This window comes from Capra hircus, chromosome 7 (genome assembly GCF_001704415.2).
Source record: "Capra hircus breed San Clemente chromosome 7, ASM170441v1, whole genome shotgun sequence".
Lineage (NCBI taxonomy): Eukaryota > Metazoa > Chordata > Mammalia > Artiodactyla > Bovidae > Capra > Capra hircus.
This window is the reverse complement of record NC_030814.1, coordinates 102957558-102977600: the sequence shown is the minus strand read 5'-3', so window position 1 is coordinate 102977600 and position 20043 is coordinate 102957558. Positions and strand designations below refer to the sequence as shown.

The following is a 20043-nucleotide window of genomic DNA, read 5'->3' as shown; positions in this document are numbered from 1 at the left end:
TCTGAGAGCCTCCAGGGACTTGGCCCTCCCTGGAATGACCAGTCAAACCTGCCTTTCCTAAGCACCAGCTTTATGGCCACTGCTGCAGAGGAGCCCAGAGCTGGGCCTCACCTCTGGGCAGCTGAGCCTGGAACCTTCCACCTAGCAGACCCCTGGTGGCCCAGGCCCAAGCAGTCTGACTCAGGCTGGCATCTCCGTGGTGATACCCTGGAACGGGCACCCCCTGCAGCCTGTTGTCTCCCTCGCTCCACAGCCCCACCCCTCACCACCCCCAACACCCTAGCAATCCGGCTCCAACACTCTGGCTCCCATTCAAGGTGAGGGGGGGAAGAAGTGGCATTCCCCTGGCCCTGGGCCTGGTGCTCAGGGCCTTGAACCTTCTGCCTGGAGCCTGAATGCCCCCTACCTCCCTGGGGTCAGCCCCAATCCCAGCCCAGCTGGTGGCTGGGACTGGCCAAGGAACCTGCTGCTGAGGGCACTGGGGTTGGGCTTTCCTTGGCGCTCCGCACGCTGCCTCCTGAGCCAGGGAGGGAGGCCAGGCCACCTGTCTCCGCGATGGCGGGTGGGCATGTCGCCCTGCTCGCTGATGTTCTGGGCATGGGGCCCACCACAGCTCCATCCTTGGCAGCATGGACCGTTCCTCCGGCAGGGGTAGGGGGTATCCTGGTCCTTGGGGACACTTTGATGCGGGTGAGGCCGAGGGGAGGGTCCAGGCAGGTCTTGACTCTGACCAAGACGGCCAAGCAGGCCCATCAGAGGATCCAGCTGGTTCTGGGGCCCCAGTGTCTGGAGGCCCCTCTTGGCTCCTCCGGTGACGATGGGATGACTCTCAGGGGCTCTGTCCTCTGGCGCTGAGGCACGCCGAGCAAAGACGCAAGGTCGGGTAGGAAAGATCCTTTTATTGGGGTGGACACGGAGCACGCACTAGTCCATGATAAAATGACTTAAGAGAAAGATCCAGAAGGGCTGACTTCTCCCCCTTACTCGAGCTCAGAGCAAGGTCTGGGCACAGAATAGGTCCCGGTGGAACTCGAGACAAGGCAAAGTCTTTAAGGACCGGACCGGGAGGTGGGCGCTGGGAGAAGGGCCCCCACCCTTGCCGGCCGGCCACAGCGGGGTCCCGGCTCTAGACCCTCGTAGACACGCTCCAGTTTTCCAGAGGAGAACTGGGGGGCAGGAGGAGGAAGGGGAGCGGGATGGGGGGAGGTGAGTAACGACGTTTTTGTCTCTGTTTTAAAGCGTCTACCAACATCACACTGCTGGGCCTGGCGTCCCCTGTAACCATCGCTTGGTGCGTTTTACAGCATAAATAAAAACTCAAGGAAAATAAATACATTGGCTCCTATGAGGTTGGAAGTGGTGTGGAGGGGTATGGGCGGGCCGGCGGAGGGGAGGGGTGGGGGGCGCTTACACAAGGCAGGTGGGCGAGGAGCAGACAAGACGGGAGGCGCCTGAGGGGGGCGCGAGTCTTAAGTGTCCTCGTGCATGTCCGGGCTGTCGGTCCGCGCAACCTTGCGGGGCGGCGCCGAGCTCTCGCCCTCTAGCTCCACTTGTTCCTGGTCTCTCTTCTTGGCGGCATTCTGGGGGGCAGGGGAGCAGAGTGGCTGTGAGCTTCCCCGAGGGGGGAGCGCCTAAAGTCTGAGGCTGCCTCTGCAGCTCCGGGGCTCCACTGCCTCCCCGAGCTGGGCCTGGGCTGATCCAAGGCCCCTGGCCAGGCAGACCCTTCTGTCCCCGAACCTGCCCTGCCGAGCCAGCCACTGGGGACCCCAGCCTGTGACAGGCGTGTCATGGAGTCACCACGACGTCTCAGTGACCCCCACCACGTGGCCCATTTCTCAGAAGCCACCCACTGTGCCGGAGGGTGAAGGGCACTCAAGAGCCTCCTGGGGAGGCCCCCGAATTGCCACAGGAAAGGAAAGTGTGCTGACTTGGGAAAAGCTCTTCCCTCACTGGTGGGGAGCAAGGCTTGTGGAGCCCGGGGGCTGGGGTGTTCCGAGCAGTCACTGCATCATGGGGTCCCCTTCAACCTGGCCCAGGGCAGGGCCACTGTCCAGTGGTCAGCATTAGAGGAAATAAGACCACCTGACCATGTGGCAAAACTACACAGGCAGATTTTCAAGGAAGCAAAAAAAATCCTGTCCGAAAGACGGCCCTTTGTGGGGAAGATGACTTTTCACCTCAGCTACACACCCCAGTGGAGCCTGAATTTCTTAATCGTGTGAGCATTTCATCATTGAATGAAGATTAAGTAATAGCACCCACGTCCACCTGCCACCGGGGCCGTGCTCCCCACACCCTCTGGGGGAGCCAGGCCTCTCGGCACAGCTTACCAAGCCCCTGCCTGTCCCGGAGCACCAGAGCCCCAGGGCCTCGGCACAGCCCATCTCTCCTCCAGAACATTCTTCCCTCTCCTGGATCATCTGGCAAACTCCTACTTAGCCCTCACAGCCCCACCCAGCACTCACTCTCCCAGCCACCCGTGTTCTCCCCCAGCTCACAGCCCCTGCTGGGCACCGTGCTCCTCCCCGAGGCCCAGCACCCAACCTCCACGTGCCTTACCTTTTTGTCCCATTGCTGATGTAGGTAGCGCAAAAGAATGTTTGTTTTCTCTGTCACGATGACTGAGGAGGAAAGACAGACAAAGCTGTAGGAAGGAGCTGGCCACCCCGGCTGGCACCGCCTTCCCTTACATGGCCTCTGGGCTGTCACTGCTCTGGGTGGCCTCTCTGGGACTCAAGTCACACACCCAACCCAGGAGCAGATTTCTAGAAGCCAAACACCCCCCCGACCTGAGCACTGCCACTACCAGCAGCCCGAGCCGGCTGCCGCGACGGGGTCCCGGCTTCCCAGGTGGAGGCCGAGTCTGGAGGGGAGCTCAGATTCCACCCTCAGGCAGGGAACGAGCCCCAGCCTGCCAGCTCCTATTTGCCCAGACAGACCAGGAGCACAGATCCACGTGACCAAGCTCCAGTGACCGCAGAGTGCGCCGAGAAAGGTCCGGGGTTCTTTTTCACAGTTAAAAGAACACACCAGGACCACGATAAGTAACCGTGAGATCCCCCTGTTCCGCGGGCTCCAGGCCTCTCCCTGCAGGTCCCTCTTCCAGACACTCCCTCCCCAGGCTGCCCACCCCAGGCTGGGATGGGTCCCCCACCCGACGGTACAAGTCTCAAGATCTGTGTCATGGAGCCAGCGGGGCCCATCTGACTCGAAGAGGGCAGACTGTAGATGCCAGTGGGGAGATCAAGAGGGTCCCAGGGCAAGGCAGGCTTCCGGCTGCTCCCAAGGGCTGGGAGTGGCCCAGCTTCCCACAGGTCCCCTCTTGTACCACTCCACGGCCTTTCCCCTCGCCAGCCAGGATGGCACAGGACAGCAGCCACTTACTCTGTTCAGATGGGTACTCCCTAGTGGGCAGGTAGACTGAGGGACGTCGGTTCTGCAAGAGTGGTGGGAAGGCATGAGTTAGGAGAGTGGGCGGGTCTGCAGTCCCCACACACCTCAACTTGGCACCCTCACTCCCAGGCGGATTAAAAGACATGCAAGGATTTCGAGGCGGCTGGGCTTGAAGCTCGACCTCTGTTCCAGACAAGACTCTGACCCTTGGGCTGCACATCACCCCGACCCTTTCCCTCGAGGCAGCTTACGGCCTACGTACTCACCGAGGCTTTGCACACAGAGTCAGCATGAAATCTACTAAAATTGCTTTTGTTGTAGACAGGCAGTCCTTTCAGAAAATCTGCCTGGAAGACAGGAAGATGGCGAGTGAGAAACCGGGTGGCAGGCTGGGCTGCCCCCAGAGCACCCTCGGCAGGGCAGGCTACCAGACAGCTTCCGCTTCCTTCTTTCTGTCCCATTGATCACGTTTTCTAGAACTCGCCCTTGGGCTGGCCACCCGATGTGTCTACTCTTAGGAGCAAACAACCCCGGGGTTAGGGCACATTCTCCCAAGAAAGTAAAAGTGTTAGCTACTCAGTCGTGGCTGACTCTTTTGTGGCCCCATGGACTGTAGCCTACCAGGCTCCTCTGTCCATGGAATTGTCCAGACAAGAATACTGGAGTGGGTAGCCATTCTCTTCTCCAGGGGATCACCAGCCCAGGGGTTGAACCCAGGGGTTGAACCCAGGTCTCTCGCATTGCAGGCAGATTCTTTACCATCTGAGCTACTAGGAATGCCCAGTCCTCACCCTAGCCCCGTCACTTTGTGACCCCATGGACTATATAGGCCAGAATACTGGAGTGGGTTCCTTTTCCCTTCTCTAGGGAATCTTCCCAACTCAGGGATCAAACCCAGGTCTCTCGCATTGCAGGTGGATTCTTTACCATCTGATCCATAAGGGAAGCCCGAGAGTACTGGAGTGGGTAGCCTATCCCTTCTCCAGCAGATCTTCCCAACTCAGGAATCGAACCAGGGTCTTCCGCATTGCAGGCGGATTCTTTACCAACTGAGCTATCAGGGAAGCCCAAGAGGTGTGGGGAAATTGAGGCTCAAAAAGGAACAGATAGGTATGTCAAGTCAGGAGTGAGCAGCAGGGTGGGGAACTGGCCCCAGGCCATCCGACTGCAGACCTGCCTTCTGTGCTTGTTGAAGATAAAACTCCTGGTCTCATCTCCATTTAGGCATCTCTAATAGAGTCCTGAGATGGAGAGAGACTCATCTGCCCTAAGACACCCCATGACAATGCACGGAGCTGGGGGAGGAGCCTGGGTGAAGGGGAAAGGGCAGCTGGGACTCAGGGGCTGCCTGCACGCAGGACCCGGACAGAGCCCAGGGTCAACCAAGCTTCCAAGTCTTGTGAAAACTCAGAAACCTAAGCTCCAGTCTGTTAGCGCTAGCTTTTTAAACATGGTTGAGCTCTTCGTCAAACACTGTGGGGACGAGGGTCAGTTCGGGGGCTGCTCCTGAGGTCCCAACATCCAAAGGCTGCTTTGTGAGGGGAGAACGCCTGGTGGGGAGGGTGGGCAGAATTCTAAAGGGAGCAGGTTAGCCACCCCTGCCCCCTCACACCTCACTACCTGGGGCAGGGGCGCAGGTGCCAGAAGCTTTAGGTCTGCAAGGTGCTAGGGAGCCAGCAACCGCATTCATCCACGGCCCTGACTCGTGGGAAGTCCTTTTTCCCTGGCATGCTGGCACCAGCTGGGTGCTCTGGAAGGGGAAGACCCTGACTCTGGGCGGGGGTCAGGTCTCTGGGCGCAAGATGTGAGGAACAAAGGCCAACAGGAGCTGTGTCCGCCTCAGAAAACCGAGGCACAAGAGCCTTGAGGAGGAATGACAGGAGAGCCTGGGGCAGCAACTGATGTCCAGCAGAGCAGGAAAGCAATACTGCCTTCAGGCCTGGAGGGGCACAGAGCGGGAGGACCAGGGCCCTCCCACGCTGGAGGCACCCCTCATACAGTCAAGGAAACTGAGGCAGAAAGCTCACGTGACACGCGCCAGAGGTCCCCCAGCCCCAAAGGGAAACAAGGAGCTGGCTGAATCCAGGTTTGCCCAGTCTTGGAGGTAAAGCTCCTGCTCCCGTGACGCCAGTGCCCCCTCTTCCTTGCCTAAAAGCTGAGGCTCAGAGCCCGCAGGCCATGTGAACCTTCCCTTGGGTGCTCCACTGCCGTGCCTGACCCCTGTGGGTTGTGCCCTCGGGGAAGCCGCCGTTCGGGGGATTCCCCCATCCCGCTCTGGGGCAGGCAGGAACAGAGGTTTCATCTCGTGAGACCAATCTCTCCCCCTGCTGGGCCTAGGCAAGATGGCAGCGGGATGAGCCTCCTGCTCCCACCCAGAAGGCGGCCCTCATATCTGAGTGACCTACTGCCCAGAAGTCAGCGCAGAGCCCCTCACACCTGCCTCCCCTTTCCCAGGACACCTGCCTCAGCTCAGTTCCAGACCATGGGATCTGCTTCATCCACCTGGCAGGCTTTTCTCGGGACCCAGCCATGTGGTGGGCCCCATGCCAGGCACGAGGGCACTGCAGGGAGCCACAGCAGTCCTACCCCCAGCCCCCAGGAACAGCCAGTGCACGGGGACACGGGTGCGGATCAAAAAGCGTGTGGTGAAAGCCGAGCAGCCACAAGGACAGGGCACCACGAGGTGCCACGTGAGGCTCATGACAGCGGGGATGGGGGATGGCCCAGACACAGTGATGCAGGCCTGAGACCTGAAAGGACAGGACGGGGTCCCCCTCCACAGCCCCGGTGGGGCTGGGCCCATGCCAGCCTACTGCCACACCCCTCCCCAGCCTCAGTCACCCTCTAGCAATGCCCCTCCGTTTTCCACGGGGGAACACCCACCACCCTCTCCAGCCAGCTCAAATCCCCTCTCCCCCTTACCTCTCCCCACACCTCGGGAGCCATGATCACGCCCACCCCAATAAGGCCATCTGTTTACACACCCAGCTCCTTCATGGACTGTCCCCTCCCTGAGGCAGAGGGCAGGGTTGGCTCAACCCTGGGCCCCTCACAGGGCTCACACAGGACCCGGTGGCAGAGTGGTGAGAGGCTCCGGAGCCCCAGGCCTGCACTGAATGCCGGACGGGCCTCTCCCTGGCTGTGTGACCTGAAGCAGGTGAACTCCCAGCCTGGCTGTTCCTGCTGTGAACCAGGGTTGTTCTGAGCTCCAGTAAGACAACATGGAGAAATAGCTTTACCCAGAGCAGCCCTGAGGTGGTAGCATCAACTGAGCATTATTAGCAGCAATGTGTCTGTGCTGAGTAAATTAATGCAGACAGGGGATGGCCTGTACTTCCTGTTAGCTGAGCAGGAAAATGAAGCCTCAGACACAGGGAGAAATCCTCACCTCAGCAAGACAAATCCCAGCTACAGCTGGGCCCAGAAGCTGTCCACTGCTTCAGCAAACACTCACTGAGTATCTGCGTGCCAGTCCCTGTGCGGGCAGCCTGCCAGTGACCCAACCAAAGCAAGATGAGGAAAATAAATGGTGTGCAGAAAAGAGAGACATGGGGGTCTCCTGCAGTCAGAAAGGGGCCCTCCGGCAGATGATATTCCTGGGAGGATGAGCATTCCAGGCAGAAGGAGTAAGAGGTGCAAAGCCCCTGGAGTGGCAGGGACTTGGAAGGTGAAGATGTGAAAACAAGGCCACAGTGGCTGGAGCTCAAGGGGAGAGGAGAGAAGTGGGTACAGATGAGGCCACAGAGGTAGGCAGGGGGGACTTTGGAGGCTGAGGGGGGAGGTGGGTTTCACTGGGGTGACAACAGGAAGCTCCCGGAATGTTGTGTGAGCGAGATGGTGGTATTATCTGATTGATATCTTTAAGAGCACCCTCTGGTCCTTGGTGCATTACAGACTCAATGGGGCAGGACGGAGGCAAGGAGACCAGGTAGGAGGCTGGAGCAGGTGTTCAGGCGGGAGGTGGCAGTGCCTGGACCAGGGTGGGGAGCCATGGACAGATTCAGAATTCGTTCTGGAGGCTGAGCCAACAGAACCCTCTTTAGGGACTGAACGCAGGCAATAAGGTTGCAGCGAGCAATCGAAGATAACGCCCAGGCCTGGGGACCCACCTGCTAGGAACCAACTTACCACTTTCCCATACTCTTTCTGACAAGAAGTCTTTTTTTGCCCATCCCCCACGACATTCTAAGGACTACACCTTGTGAGCTGGGACTCTGAGTCCAGGGACAGTGCTGTTTGATTTGCCCTGACAAAAGCTTCCATCACCTCTGTCAGCCCTGAGGATGCCAAATAGTGGGGGGAATGGAGAGGACTTCAGCCCAACTCTAAGGCTGAGTCCCACTTCACAGGTGAAAAGACTGAACCCCACAGAACCACCAGACACAAACCCCAGGAAGACTGAGTGGCCCAAGGGGGGATTTTAACCTCCCAACAACACGCTGGCATCATCCCCACTTCAAGATGAGGAGACAGCTGGGAGAGAAAGTCACCATCCCCGAGTCACCCAGCTTATCTGCTGAGCGTTTACTGTCCCAAGCCCTTTAAGACGTCAGTTCCCTAAATTATCACAGCCCGATGAGGTCTGGACTATTGCTACCTCCATTTAGCAGGGAAAGGGCCTGGTGATTAGAGAGATAAAGTTGCTCCCTCTTCCAGCTGGTCGGGGCCGGAATGTCGGGGGTGGGGTTAGGGCTCTGAGAGACCAGGGCAATTCGCGATGTCGCACTTCCTTCGACGACAAAGCCCCGCATGTCACTATGTCAAGCCCCCTCCCCTCCTCGACGCTCAGGCCGGCCTCCCAAACCCTCCCGAACTGAAAAGGCCCAGGCCCGGGTCGCGGAGTACTAGGCCTGAGTTCGGGGGTCTGGGGGACCCCATCCCCATCCACCAGGCGATTTCCGGGGGGACCCGCGACCCGGAAATGAATGAGTTGTCAGGGCCTGGAAGCCTAAAAAAGGTCAGGGGTCGAAGATGGGGCCAGGGTGGGGTAAGCAGGAAGCTCAGAGCACGGTCCGGGGGGGATCGAAGGTCACAGGTCAGATGGAGGGGCGGGGCCGGGCCCGAGGGGGCCGGGTAGGGCGGTGAGGGGCCTCAGGGATTACTGGAAGTGGGTGGGCCCGTGGCGCCATTTTGTCGAGCGGAGGGGGAATACGGCCCTGCCGGCCACTCTCACCATCTTCTGTTTCCTCCGTCACCGCCTCAGCCACCGCCTCAGCCGCCGCCACCGCCACCACAGCCGCCTTCTTAGCCGCCGCCGCACAGTAACTTCCAGCCACTGCGCAGCCTAAACTGATGGTGCGACCGCCCTTCCATCATTGGTCTGCCCTCTGGCTCCGCCCCCAAGTTACGCGGTCTTTGCGCCCCACCATTGGCCAGATCCGGCTAAACCACGCGCCCATTGGTCGTCACGCCGCCTCCTTCGTGGTCAAGTTACATTGAGAGAGCAAAACCCCGCCCGAGACTTGCAATCTGTGAGCGGTGAAATCGGAAACGGGTGGAGGCCGGGTCCCCAAAGCCCCTTGGGATTTGTAGTCCGCAACACCCGGAGGTCCCGCCGCTCTCTAACGTTTGCTACGCTTTTTCATATGGTGGTTCATGGAGTTCTCACAGCAGCCCTGGAAGGGTGGGCACCCGCCGTAACACTCCCAGCCTCCTCCCCAGGGTTCCAACCTTTAGGTTTCCGCATATCTAAACTTCCCCACTAGTCGTTTGTCTATCTTTGAACTGACGGAATAGACTATCTCTGAAACACTTCCCGTGGCTCCCCAGTAGCCCAAAGATCCAGTCCCGCCTCCTTGCCCCGAAATTCTGGGACTCTTCGGCCTCCTTCGTCCACATTTTATCCTGACTCGTCCAATCTCTCCTTCTGGACCACCTTCTCCAATAAGCCTTGTCTTACTGCCTTCTTCCCAAGGCAAAGTCCAATGCCTCCTCTGGGTTCCTACAATCCTCACGATCATCCTCCCAGCCCTGACTCCACTGTGCACTGGGTCCAAATTGCCTGGGTATGAATAAGCCCCACAAAACCACCCCCAGCCTGACAGCCTGGATACGAGGACTTTTTGAGGAAGTACTCAATAAGTTACGGAATATTATTACTCCAACAACATGGAGAAGGAAATGACAACCCACCTCAGTATGTATTCTTGCCTGGAAAATCCCATGGACAGAGAAGCCTGGCAGGCTATAGTCCATGGGGTTGCAAAGAGTCGGACTCAACTTAGCGACTAAACCACCACCACCAACATAGCAAAGAAGAAATGAGCATCTCATTTTAAGGACGAATCTACTTTATTTTTGGCCGCACCACACAGCATACAGGATTGAACCTGCCCCCGTGCAGTTGGGAAAGTGGAGAATCTTAACCACTTGGACTGCCAGGGAAGTCCCTTTTTACAGGAACCAAAAGAACCTCAGAGGGCTGTCTTGCTCCAGATCACAGTGCCCATCCCCAAGGGGCAGGTGGAGGGTTCAAACCCCTCCCACCGCTCACAAGCCTTCCTAGAACTTGTGAGAATTATGACATTTTATAAGACAAGTGAAAATTTGGACATTTATTAGACTTTTAACAACATAAAGGAATTGTTGACTTTTTTTTTTAAATCTGTGAAAAGTTTTGTTAATATGTATTAACGGAACCTTATTTTAGAGAGGTGCGTTCTGAAATATTTAGATCTGCCTCACAGGAGAAGGCAGGACAAGTTGTGAATACAGCTATGTACTGGGCTACAAAAGTGTTCACTGTACCATCTGTGGACTATTGCTCCAAAGTCTTCCTAATTCAAGAGTGTAAAAAGGCACTCTGGCAAGGTCTGACTTCCCATTCCCTCTTCCAGAAATCTACAGGAGGATTCATGTCTGTCCCAGCAGTCCCTGCTCCCCAGTTCAATTCAGTCGCTCAGTCGTGTCCGACTCTTTGCTCCTCAGCTCTCCACAAAAACGGCCGCAGGCTAAGCGAGGGAAATGCTTTAACGGGGAGATCCAGCCGCCACGTCGCGCTCCTCAATGGCTCAACGATTTTCGACCCTTGTGCATGCGGCGAAGAATGACCTGGACACCGTTTGGCGTGCTCAAGCGCCGGATCCAGCCATGCTTATGCTTGCGTTTGATGTTGCTTGGCTGATACTCGTTCCCGCGCGTCCTGCCCCTGGTCTGCTGCATGGCGGGGAGTCTTCGGGTGTCGGGGAGCCCCAGCCAGGCCCGGGGACCCTGGAGCCACCTGCGGGAGCAGAGAGACAGAGAGAAAGGTCAGAGGGGGCGCTATGTGACTTCCGCGTGGAGTTCAACCTTTCCAAGCTTCGGCTTCCAGATCTAAGCCGGGAGGGAGCCTGGAAGAAAAAGGTACTCGAGGAGTTCGCAAGGCACTGGAAGGTCATGCGATTGGTAAATAACCTGGAGGCAGCCCTCGACGCCGCTCTTACTCCCAGATTTGAGAAGCTGTCCCCATGAAGACTCACCTGCCACCCAGCAGCCCCGCTGACCTACTGACGGGGCCCAACAGGCAACCCACGGATCCGACCGAGAAAGCCATGTTCAGCCGCAGCACGCCGTCAGTTTCCAGCTATTCCGCAGCCTATAGGCTCCGCAGCTGCGGAACGAGGGCTTCTGGGAAATGTAGTTTCTTCTACAGCAGAGCCCACATTTCCTTGGGCATTGTAGTCCTACGTAGACTCACCGCACCTCTGGCGTTGCGCATTGCCCGCAGGAGAGTGTAGTTCTTCTGGACCAGCAGGCGGCACGCGAACGGCGCCTTCTCCGCATGCGCTTGCCTACAAAACATTATTTCCCTGAGTCTGCTGGGAGTTGTAGTTCCTTCTTTTGTAGACCTGCAGAGGGTGCCCGGGGGCGACGGTGGTGCAGCTGGTGGCAGCCTCAGGAAACGGCTGGTTCAATCTCCCATCCCCAGCAGGAGCAAGGCAGATGGCGCACAGCTGGCTGGCAGCTTTCCTTTCGCCTCAGCCAAGTCTCCGCCCCTTGGCGGGGAGCCCAGGAGGTCTGAGTTGGAGTTGGCTGGATGTCCTTGGGGTGGTCATTCAGTTTCTCAATCTGCAAACCTCAAGGATTGCAGGCTTGCCCTTGGTGGTGCCCCCGTTCAGTCTCTATTTTCCTAATGCTCATACCTGAGCTCTTTCCCTTCTTACGTACCCTCTATGGCGCCCCATTGTCCCAGGGAAAATATTTGACAGGCATTTGAAGCCTGCCTTCGACATACATACACACCCTCCCTCCTTTGCTTGGTGCTCTCGCGTTCATCTTTTAAAAATCCTCTTCAGATACTCTCCTTTCCCCGACTCTAGTCCCTCCCTCTGGTCCAACCGGCCCCCACCCCGCAGCATCACCCACCTTGGGGAGGGGGCGGGAAATTTTTTTTCTGCATGAATAAAACTGTAGTCTCCCAGGAGCACCCTGAGTGGGCAAGAGTGGGTGGCTGGACCTAATCCAGCTCTGGCAGCAAATTCCAGGGGATAGGAGTGGGCAAGGGATGGTTAACCCCTTGTCATCTGAAGCCCATCCTACCTGCACCATCATTTAGCAAACCACTACAATACGACAGCAGTACAATAATAATGTCAATAACGTATGGAGCACTTTCCTCCCTAAGTGTTTTACCTGCCTAGCAAACTCATGCGGGAGAGGGAGTTAATTTCATAAAGAAATAAATGGAGGCTCAGGGAAGAGACGTACCCAAGGTCATATATCGGCAAACGGCAGAAGCTGGATTTGAACTGTGGGCTCTCTGGCTCCAGCTGGGACCAGAGTCACCAGTTAAATTGACCAACAGTTAAAATGGCCTGTGACACTAATTCCTAACAGCTCCAAGATACCTGTTTAATGGTTTAAAGAATAACTATTTGCAGGACTTGGAGTCACACAGCCGTAGTTCCAAGTCCCATCTCTGCGCCTCCAGCTTACTTTGTGACCTTGTGCCCTTTATGAGCGTGTTTCCTCGCCTTTTGAAATTTCCTTTGCAAATTGCAAAGATCTGCGAGGTTGTAGAAGGAAAAGGTGAGCTCAGAGAAAGGGGCATTGGGGCGACGTTTAGAGGAGACAGGCCAGTACGGAGGCTGAGGCTAGCCGAGGAAATCCTCTTTGCAGCGAGGAGGGCTCCGGTTGCTACCTCCCAGGGGCCCGGAAGTCCTCAGGTTCCGACCCCTTCTCGGCCTTGGACCAGGCCCAATCTCTCCTTCCACCTTCGTAAACCCCCGAGGGGGGCGGGGCCGTTGCCCCAAGAGCCCGCCCTAATCTCGGAGCTTCCGAGTCTGATTGGCAGTCTAACTAGGCCAGGTCAGTTCGCAGCTGCGATTGGCCGAGACGCCAGTCAGTCGGCTCACGGTCCCGCCCGGGGAGACGCTTAAAGGGCCGGCTTGCTCGGAGGTAGCGGGATGTCCCCGCGCTGACCGCCCCGGGCCCGTGCCCGCCCGCTTAGACGTGCCCGGCCAGACCCCGCGCCACCATGTAAACGGCGCCTGCAGGCGGACGCTGGTTTCTCTGCCCGGGACCCCTCTGCCCTGCCCCGGGTCCCAGGGCCCTCGATGAGGTGAGCAAGGAGAGGGCCGTGGGAAAGGGACATTGAGGCCCCTGGATCTTTCACTTTGGAGGAGGTGTCCACAAAGCCCGCCCTTGGGCTCTTAGAAAGCCGCTGTGCCCCAGTGGCCTCCATCCCGCCACAGAGCTGACGGGCAACCAGGAGCTGAGGGCCTGGCTCCGTGGAGGGGGGCTGGCATGGCGCATTTGCGCCCCCCTCCGCAATCCCGGGTTGGAACCCCGCCGGAGGAGGGGGGCGCGGCCTGCTCCCCCTCCACCAGCAAGTATGGGCTACCGCAGGCTGGATTTTCGGCGTTCATTATCCCCGCGGAGCCCAGGATGGGGACGGGGAAGGGTTGGTCCCATCATCAGGGCCTAAACAATGGGGGTGTGCTGCACGGGTATCCCCCTCGAGTTATGTAACTGCCTGCAGTTGCCATGGCCACGGCGCGGGGGGCGGGGGGTGGCCCAGGGAGCGGGGATGGAGGCCTGGAGGCCCCCAGTCAGGGCTCCATCCTCACCTCCACCACTGGAGGCTGTGTATCACGTTCCCTAGAATCCAGGATACTGACCAGTGGGGACAGAGCAGCTTCTTCCCAGAGTGTCTGGGCCTCAGCTTGTTGGTCTGTGAAACAGATCCATTGCACCCATGATCTTGGGGAGCTGGGTAAGGCCTTCTGGAGCTCAGTCCTGAAACTCCTCTCTCAGGGCCTCAACTTTCAGAAACCACGTTTAGAGGCCTGGGATGGGGGCTCATTGCTGGGATCTGCATATTTTTAAGATATCTTTGGAGCCTTCAAGTTATGCTGGTTTAGTGAAAGTGAGTTAACCAAAGAGTGCATGAGTGAATGAATGGACAAATGAATGAACGGATTTAGGAAGGCATAAGTTATAAACCTGAGCTGGAGGGTCCTCAGGGATGGGTCACATTTGCCACAATGTCCCCTCCTCCACGAAGACCCCCAACCCCCAATTCTACCACCTTCCCCATGGATGCCTCTTGGTGTCAGCCATAGCCACAGCCTTCTCTTTGGGGTAGACTAGGCTGACCCACGGGACTGGCTGACTACCACACAGGCACTGACCAGACAAAACATCTCAGTCCGTGCCTGGTTCTGACCACCTCTAAACTGGGGCCTAGACAGGGCCTCCCAGTGCAGCTCACCCACCCCAGGTATAGAGAGTGGGTAGTGTGGGCATGAAGGGCTTCCTGTTCAGACAGCCTCTGACCTGGCTGTCACCCCCACTCACAGGACACGCCATGCTGACCGGCGTGACCGATGGGATCTTTTGCTGCCTGCTGGGCGCGCCACCCAATGCAGTAGGTCCACTGGAGAGCGTGGAGTCCAGCGATGGCTACACATTTGTGGAGGTCAAACCTGGCCGTGTGCTGCGGGTAAAGCATGCGGGACCCGCTCCGGCCCCGACCCCACCTCCACCACTGTCGGACGCCGCCCCGGGGGACCAGTCCGGCTTGGTCCGCTGCCAGCGCAGAATCACCGTGTACCGCAATGGGCGGTTACTGGTGGAGAACCTGGGCCGGGCACCACGAGCTGACCTCCTGCACGGGCAGAATGGCTCTGGGGAGCCACCAGCCGCCCTTGAGGTAGAGCTGGCGGACCCAGCTGGCAGCGATGGCCGCTCGGTCCCAGGCAGTGCTGGGAGCGGCAGTGGTGGACGGCGGCGGCGAGCCCGACGCCCCAAGCGGACCATCCACATTGACTGTGAGAAGCGAATCACCAGCTGTAAGGGCGCCCAGGCTGACGTGGTGCTCTTTTTCATCCACGGTGTCGGCGGTTCCCTGGCCATCTGGAAGGAACAGCTGGACTTCTTTGTGCGCCTGGGCTACGAGGTGGTGGCGCCTGACCTGGCCGGCCACGGGGCCAGTTCAGCGCCCCAAGTGGCTGCCGCCTACACCTTCTATGCGCTGGCGGAGGACATGCGTGCAATCTTCAAGCGCTATGCCAAGAAGCGCAACGTGCTCATTGGGCATTCCTATGGGTGAGCCAATGCTGCGGTGGGAATGAGGGTGAGGGGTGGGGACTGGCAGGAACCACACCCACTCACAAAATTTCCCTTTTTGAAAAATCCCACTAACATCTACAACAACATATGGACTCCTGCCACCAATACTGCTGTTCCACACTGTTTTAGGGCAGTGTCTCAATCCCTGAACTAGCACGATGGTCTAGTGATGACTGTGACAATCAAAAGTGCCTGTAGATAGTGCCAAGGTCCTCTGGTGGGCAGAATCACCCCTAGCTAGAAACCACTGTCTTTTATTAAATTCAAGAATTGGTTGCTCTGGTGACACCAAGGGCTCTAAGCAAAGACCAGTTGGAATCTCATAATCTTTGTTTACAAGGGTACAGTTTACTTTAATTCACTCTCCCTTAAGGGCTTCCCAGGTGTCACTAGTGGTAAAGAACCTGGCTGCCAATGCAGGAGACGTAAGAGACTCAGATTCAATCCCTGGCTTGGGAAGACGCCCTGCCTGAGGGCATGGCAACCCACTCCAGTGTTCTTGCCTGGAGAATCCTCCCAGACAGAGGCGCCTGGAGGGCTACAGTCCATAGGGGTGCAAAGAATCAGACGTGACTGAAGTGCCTTAATATGCATGTACTCTCCCTTAAAAGGGGTGGTAGATAATACCACCTGGGCATTTAGATGAGAGCCCACATCATGGAAGGCTCTGGGTCTTGGTGTCTGATCGCTGCCAAGTGGTACCATTCCGTCCTTACCCAGGATGAAAGGCAGGGTCTGATCAGCCAGCCAGGTTGAGAGCCGTTGTTTTCGCAGTTGTAGTGCATGCAACTAGACAAGAAAAAGAAATGTTACATAAAAGATAGGAAGGCCAGACTAGGAAGTAGCATAGCTCCTATTTGTTTATAGGAAAACATACCCCAAAGTGGATGCTTACAATAATGACTCCTCCATTAAATGAGCACCCATGTGTGGAAACTCCTGTGACCCCATAACAATCCTATGAGGTCAGCACAAATGACCACAAATGACACAAATTCTGTGTCACAAATGTGGAGATGATATCTCAGAGGGGTTAAGGAGTTTGCCCAAGTCACTGGCACAGTCAAGTCCATTTGACTCCTGCTTGTATCCTGTCCCTCTTTTTAGCAGGAGTTGGCAAACTTTTTCTCAAAGGGCCAAAGAGTAAATACTTTAGGTTTGCAGGCCTTATGGTTGGTCTCCGTTGAAACTTCACAAGCCTACCACTCTAGAAGGAAAGCAGACATAATTGTAAACAAATTTACAATTGTTTGGGTGTGGCTTTGTTCCAATAAATCTTTATTTATAAGCTATTTTACACATTAACAGAATTTTAAAGTGAAGTTTAACAACAGAAACAAGCAGCTAGCCCTCAGGCCGTCATTTGCCTAAACCCTGCCTTCGGGATAATGAGAGGTACCTGCAGGCTTCCACCTTGCATAAAGCAGGCAGATGCTACAAACCCAGAGGCCGATAAGAGAAGATCCTTAAAGGGAAGGTCAAGTGAAATGAGTCGTTCAGCTGTGTCTGACTCTTAGTGACCCCATGGACTATATAGTCCATGGAATTCTCCAGGCCAGAATACTGGAGTGGGTAGCCTTTCCCTTCTCCAGGGGCTCTTCCCAACTCAGGGATCAAACCCAGGTCTCCCACATTGCAGGCAGATTCTTTACCAGCTGAGCCACAAGGGAAGCCCGAGTGTACTGGAGTGGGTAGCCTATCCCTTCTCCAGCAGATCTTTCCAGCCCAGGAATTAAACCGGGGTCTCCTGCATTGCAGGCAGATTTAAAGGGAAGGGATACACTGGAAACAGTGATGTTCTCTGAGAAGCCAAAGGTTTTGTTTAATCAAATAGCTTTCCCAACACTTGACAATAAGTAATTCTTACCTCTTTGGGAGTTATGATGACTTTGAGGATCTGATAAAAGTTCTGTATGTGGATCCTTTCTCCAAAAGAAAAAAAAAAAATCCACCTTCAACACACACGCGCGCACACACACACACACACACACACAGTCACACAATTTCAGGGCATTTGGGTTGCCCCTCCCATTCCTCACCCCCATTTGGTGCTCATGGACCCCACGGGAAGAATCTTGGCCTTCAAGGACCTGCCTCTGGGTGAGGGGAGGGCATTCACCCTCTCACTGCTTGTATCCTGCTGACCGTTGCCTTTCGACTCTCCCCACCATCCGCCGGCGGGCAGTGTCTCCTTCTGCACGTTCCTGGCGCACGAGTACCCGGACCTGGTGCACAAGGTGATCATGATCAACGGCGGAGGGCCCACAGCGCTGGAGCCCAGCTTCTGCTCCGTCTTCAACATGCCCACGTGCGTCCTGCGCTGCTTGTCGCCCTGCCTGGCCTGGAGTTTCCTCAAGTGAGTGACCCGGCCCTGCCCCGACATCTCCCCAAGTTGGACGGGAGGGGAGGCTATATGGCTGGGGCTGGCATGGGGAGCACCGCTGGTGGCTGAGATGGCCTGAGGGCTCCAGCCGTGCTCCCCACCCACCCCCACCCCCAGGGCCGGCTTCGCCCGCCAAGGGGCCAAAGAAAAGCAGCTGCTGAAGGAGGGCAATGCGTTCAATGTGTCTTCCTTTGTGCTTCGGGCCATGATGAGCGGCCAGTACTGGCCCGAGGGCGACGAGGTCTACCACGCTGAGCTTACCGTGCCGGTTTTGCTCGTCCACGGCATGCACGACAAGTTTGTGCCAGTGGAGGAAGACCAGCGCATGGCTGAGGTATGGCACCCCAGTCACCACACCCCTCAAATCCCCCCTGCACAGCCCAGGGGGACTCTGCTCTGTGCTCCAGCCCCAGGGACATCAGAGCTTAGATTGAGGGTCAAAGGTAGAATCCAGAAAGTGGGGCTGCCTGGGGCAGGAAGTCGGATTATGTGCTGTTCCCTCTGCCCGCTAAAAGGCACCCTTCGTCAGACCTCCCTGACGGTCCGGTGGTTAGCACTTCACACTTCCACTGCAGGGGGCATGGGGACCCTTCATTGGGGAACTGGAATCCCACATGCCATGCGGTGTGGCCCAAAAAAGAAAAAAGGCGCTCTTCACAGTTGGGATTTGTGATGGGCAACAGAATCCTGCAAGAGGGCGAGTGGGGGTCTTTAGATCAGATTCCCCAGAAGGGGTCTTGGGATCCTTAGTGCTTAGAATAGCTCTGTACCATCGGTTCTTAACCAGGGATGATTCTGCCCCACAGGGGACACTTGAAAATGTCTGCAGACATGTCTTGACTGTGGGCGAGGGAGGTGCTTCTGGAACCTGGTGGGTGGAGGCCAGGGATGCTGTTCAGTTACCTACAGTGAGCAAGACAACCCCACTGCAGAAAATGACCCAATGCCAAGTGTCTACCCTTTGGAGACTGAGAAACCCGACCTTAGCATGAGAGACTCTGTCCGTCTGTCACTTTCAGTGAGTTCCCACTGAGATGACTTTGCTCCCTAGAGATATTTGGCAATGTCTGATTTTATTTTAATTTCATTATTATTTTATTTTTGACCATGCTGTGCAACTTGTGGGATATTTGTTCCCCAACCAGGGATTGAACCTGAGCCCTCAGTAGTAAGAATGCAGAGTCCTAACCACTGGACCACCAGGGAATTCCCTGGAGAGATTTTTGTCACACTGTGGTGGGGGAGTGGGATGCTACAACTGGCACCTAGTGGATTGGAGCCAGGGGTGCTGTTCAACATCCTGTAGTCCCCATCTCAGAGAATGACTCCGCCCCAAATGCCACGAGTGCCCAAGTTGAAAAATCCTGCTCTGGACGTATTGTAGGCGCTTAAGAAAGGCAGAATGAATGAATACTGAATTAGGCCCCAGCAGGGTGACAGGCCAAGCTTCATAGGCGGCGCTAGTGGTAAAGAACTTGCCTGCCAGGAGACTTAAGAGACACCAGTTCGATCCCTGGGTCAGGAAGATCCCCTGGAGGAGGGTATGGCAACCTATTCCAGTATTCTTGCCTGGAGAATCCCATGAACAGAGGAGCCTGGCGGGCTATAGCCCATAGAGTAGCAAAAAGTCAGACACGACTGAAGCGACTTAAAATGCGTGGAGGGTGACAGGCCATCCTCTAGCTCCCCCTTGTATGGAAATGAAGGGATACAGGGTAGATTGCAAGAAAGACTTCCTGATGCTGCAGGCCATACATAGGTAGGGGTTGAGCGGCCCTGAGCTCCCGGGCCCTGGCTCTGGCCGCTCTGAGCCCGCCTCCTCTGCAGATCCTGCTCCTGGCCTTCCTGAAGCTCATCGATGAAGGCAGTCACATGGTGATGCTGGAGTGTCCGGAGACCGTCAACACGCTGCTCCACGAATTCCTGCTCTGGGAGCCCGAGCCCTCGCCCAAGGCCCTGCCCGAGCCCCTGCCTGCGCCCCCAGAGGAAAAGAAGTAGCCACTGAGCTGGCCGGGTATCTCTTAGTGAGCCGAAGAACGGGAGGAAGAGTCCCGAAACCGGCTTGGGTCCTGCAGCGCGGACCAGGTGGGCGGGCCATTCGCCCCAGTGGGCGGGGTCAGGTCAGGGAGACGGCCCCTGGCCGGCTGGGCCGGACGACGCGGCATTCGTGGGAGCCAAGTGGACACACCGCTCTTTCCTAGTCCTGTGGGGCCCATCGGTGTTTCAGGGCTGCAGCAGCGACCCCCGCGGAGGGTGACCTTGTACAGAAGCCCCCTCCCCCACAATGCCAGGGCCGAGGCAGGCTGCCACCCCGCTGTCTTCCGTGTCCGCCGTGCTTGATCCTAGGACCCACGAGCCCCGCGGGGACTCTCGGGAACCCCGCCACCATGCCCGAGACCCCTGATCCCCCATTCCTTGGCGCTGGGAGCTATTGTTGCCCAAGTGGGGAGGGCTTGGGAGGGGGCTGGAGCCACCGAACCTGCACATCTCTTATAGTAACTCAATAAAAAGAAGTGACAATCTGAGCCTCCAGACTAATGTTGGGTGACCATAGCATAGGGCCATCCTGAGCCTCAGTTTCCCCAAGTGTAGACTGAATTGATTCAGGTACCTCCCCTTCAGGGCTGACCCACAAAGACTTGAGGGTGTAGGTGGTCCAGGCTTGCTTTCCGAGTTCACCTCCCTTCTCAAAACACAGGGCCTCCTTGGGCAGCATT

At 56.9% G+C, this 20043-nt stretch overlaps 3 protein-coding genes and 1 non-coding gene across 4 annotated transcripts; 1 reads left to right on the top strand and 3 right to left on the bottom strand.

The window, feature by feature from the left end:
- On the bottom strand, positions 880-8708 carry DDA1 (DET1 and DDB1 associated 1). The gene is made up of 5 exons (XM_018051378.1): positions 8567-8708; positions 3660-3740; positions 3385-3436; positions 2560-2621; positions 880-1580 (listed from the first exon to the last, which is right to left on the bottom strand). The coding sequence occupies exons 1-5, from the start codon at positions 8567-8569 to the stop codon at positions 1470-1472; spliced, it is 309 nt and encodes a 102-aa protein (XP_017906867.1). The 5' UTR covers positions 8570-8708; the 3' UTR covers positions 880-1469.
- On the bottom strand, positions 9663-11185 carry MRPL34 (mitochondrial ribosomal protein L34). The gene is made up of 2 exons (XM_005682125.3): positions 10851-11185; positions 9663-10612 (listed from the first exon to the last, which is right to left on the bottom strand). The coding sequence occupies exons 1-2, from the start codon at positions 10922-10924 to the stop codon at positions 10396-10398; spliced, it is 291 nt and encodes a 96-aa protein (XP_005682182.1). The 5' UTR covers positions 10925-11185; the 3' UTR covers positions 9663-10395.
- ABHD8 (abhydrolase domain containing 8) lies at positions 12729-19851 on the top strand. The gene is made up of 5 exons (XM_005682126.3): positions 12729-12931; positions 14172-14919; positions 17129-17299; positions 17444-17660; positions 19154-19851. The coding sequence occupies exons 2-5, from the start codon at positions 14180-14182 to the stop codon at positions 19322-19324; spliced, it is 1299 nt and encodes a 432-aa protein (XP_005682183.2). The 5' UTR covers positions 12729-12931; positions 14172-14179; the 3' UTR covers positions 19325-19851.
- On the bottom strand, positions 18460-18532 carry TRNAK-CUU. The gene has a single exon. It is a non-coding gene; the product is annotated as a tRNA-Lys (tRNA).

What these genes read in the sequence shown, in the direction of transcription:
- MRPL34 (XM_005682125.3), bottom strand. Translation starts at nt 10,924, where the DNA reads ATGGCTTTCTCGGTCGGATCCGTGGGTTGCCTGTTGGGCCCCGTCAGT. An exon ending in GCGGGGCTGCTGGGTGGCAG is followed by an intron (nt 10,613 to 10,850) that starts GTGAGTCTTCAT and finishes CTGCTCCCGCAG; the next exon opens with GTGGCTCCAGGGTCCCCGGG.
- DDA1 (XM_018051378.1), bottom strand. An exon ending in ACTCTGTGTGCAAAGCCTCG is followed by an intron (nt 3,437 to 3,659) that starts GTGAGTACGTAG and finishes CCACTCTTGCAG; the next exon opens with AACCGACGTCCCTCAGTCTA. An exon ending in ATCAGCAATGGGACAAAAAG is followed by an intron (nt 1,581 to 2,559) that starts GTAAGGCACGTG and finishes CCTGCCCCCCAG; the next exon opens with AATGCCGCCAAGAAGAGAGA.
- ABHD8 (XM_005682126.3), top strand. Translation starts at nt 14,180, where the DNA reads ATGCTGACCGGCGTGACCGATGGGATCTTTTGCTGCCTGCTGGGCGCG. An exon ending in CTGGCCTGGAGTTTCCTCAA is followed by an intron (nt 17,300 to 17,443) that starts GTGAGTGACCCG and finishes CCCCACCCCCAG; the next exon opens with GGCCGGCTTCGCCCGCCAAG. An exon ending in AAGACCAGCGCATGGCTGAG is followed by an intron (nt 17,661 to 19,153) that starts GTATGGCACCCC and finishes CCTCCTCTGCAG; the next exon opens with ATCCTGCTCCTGGCCTTCCT.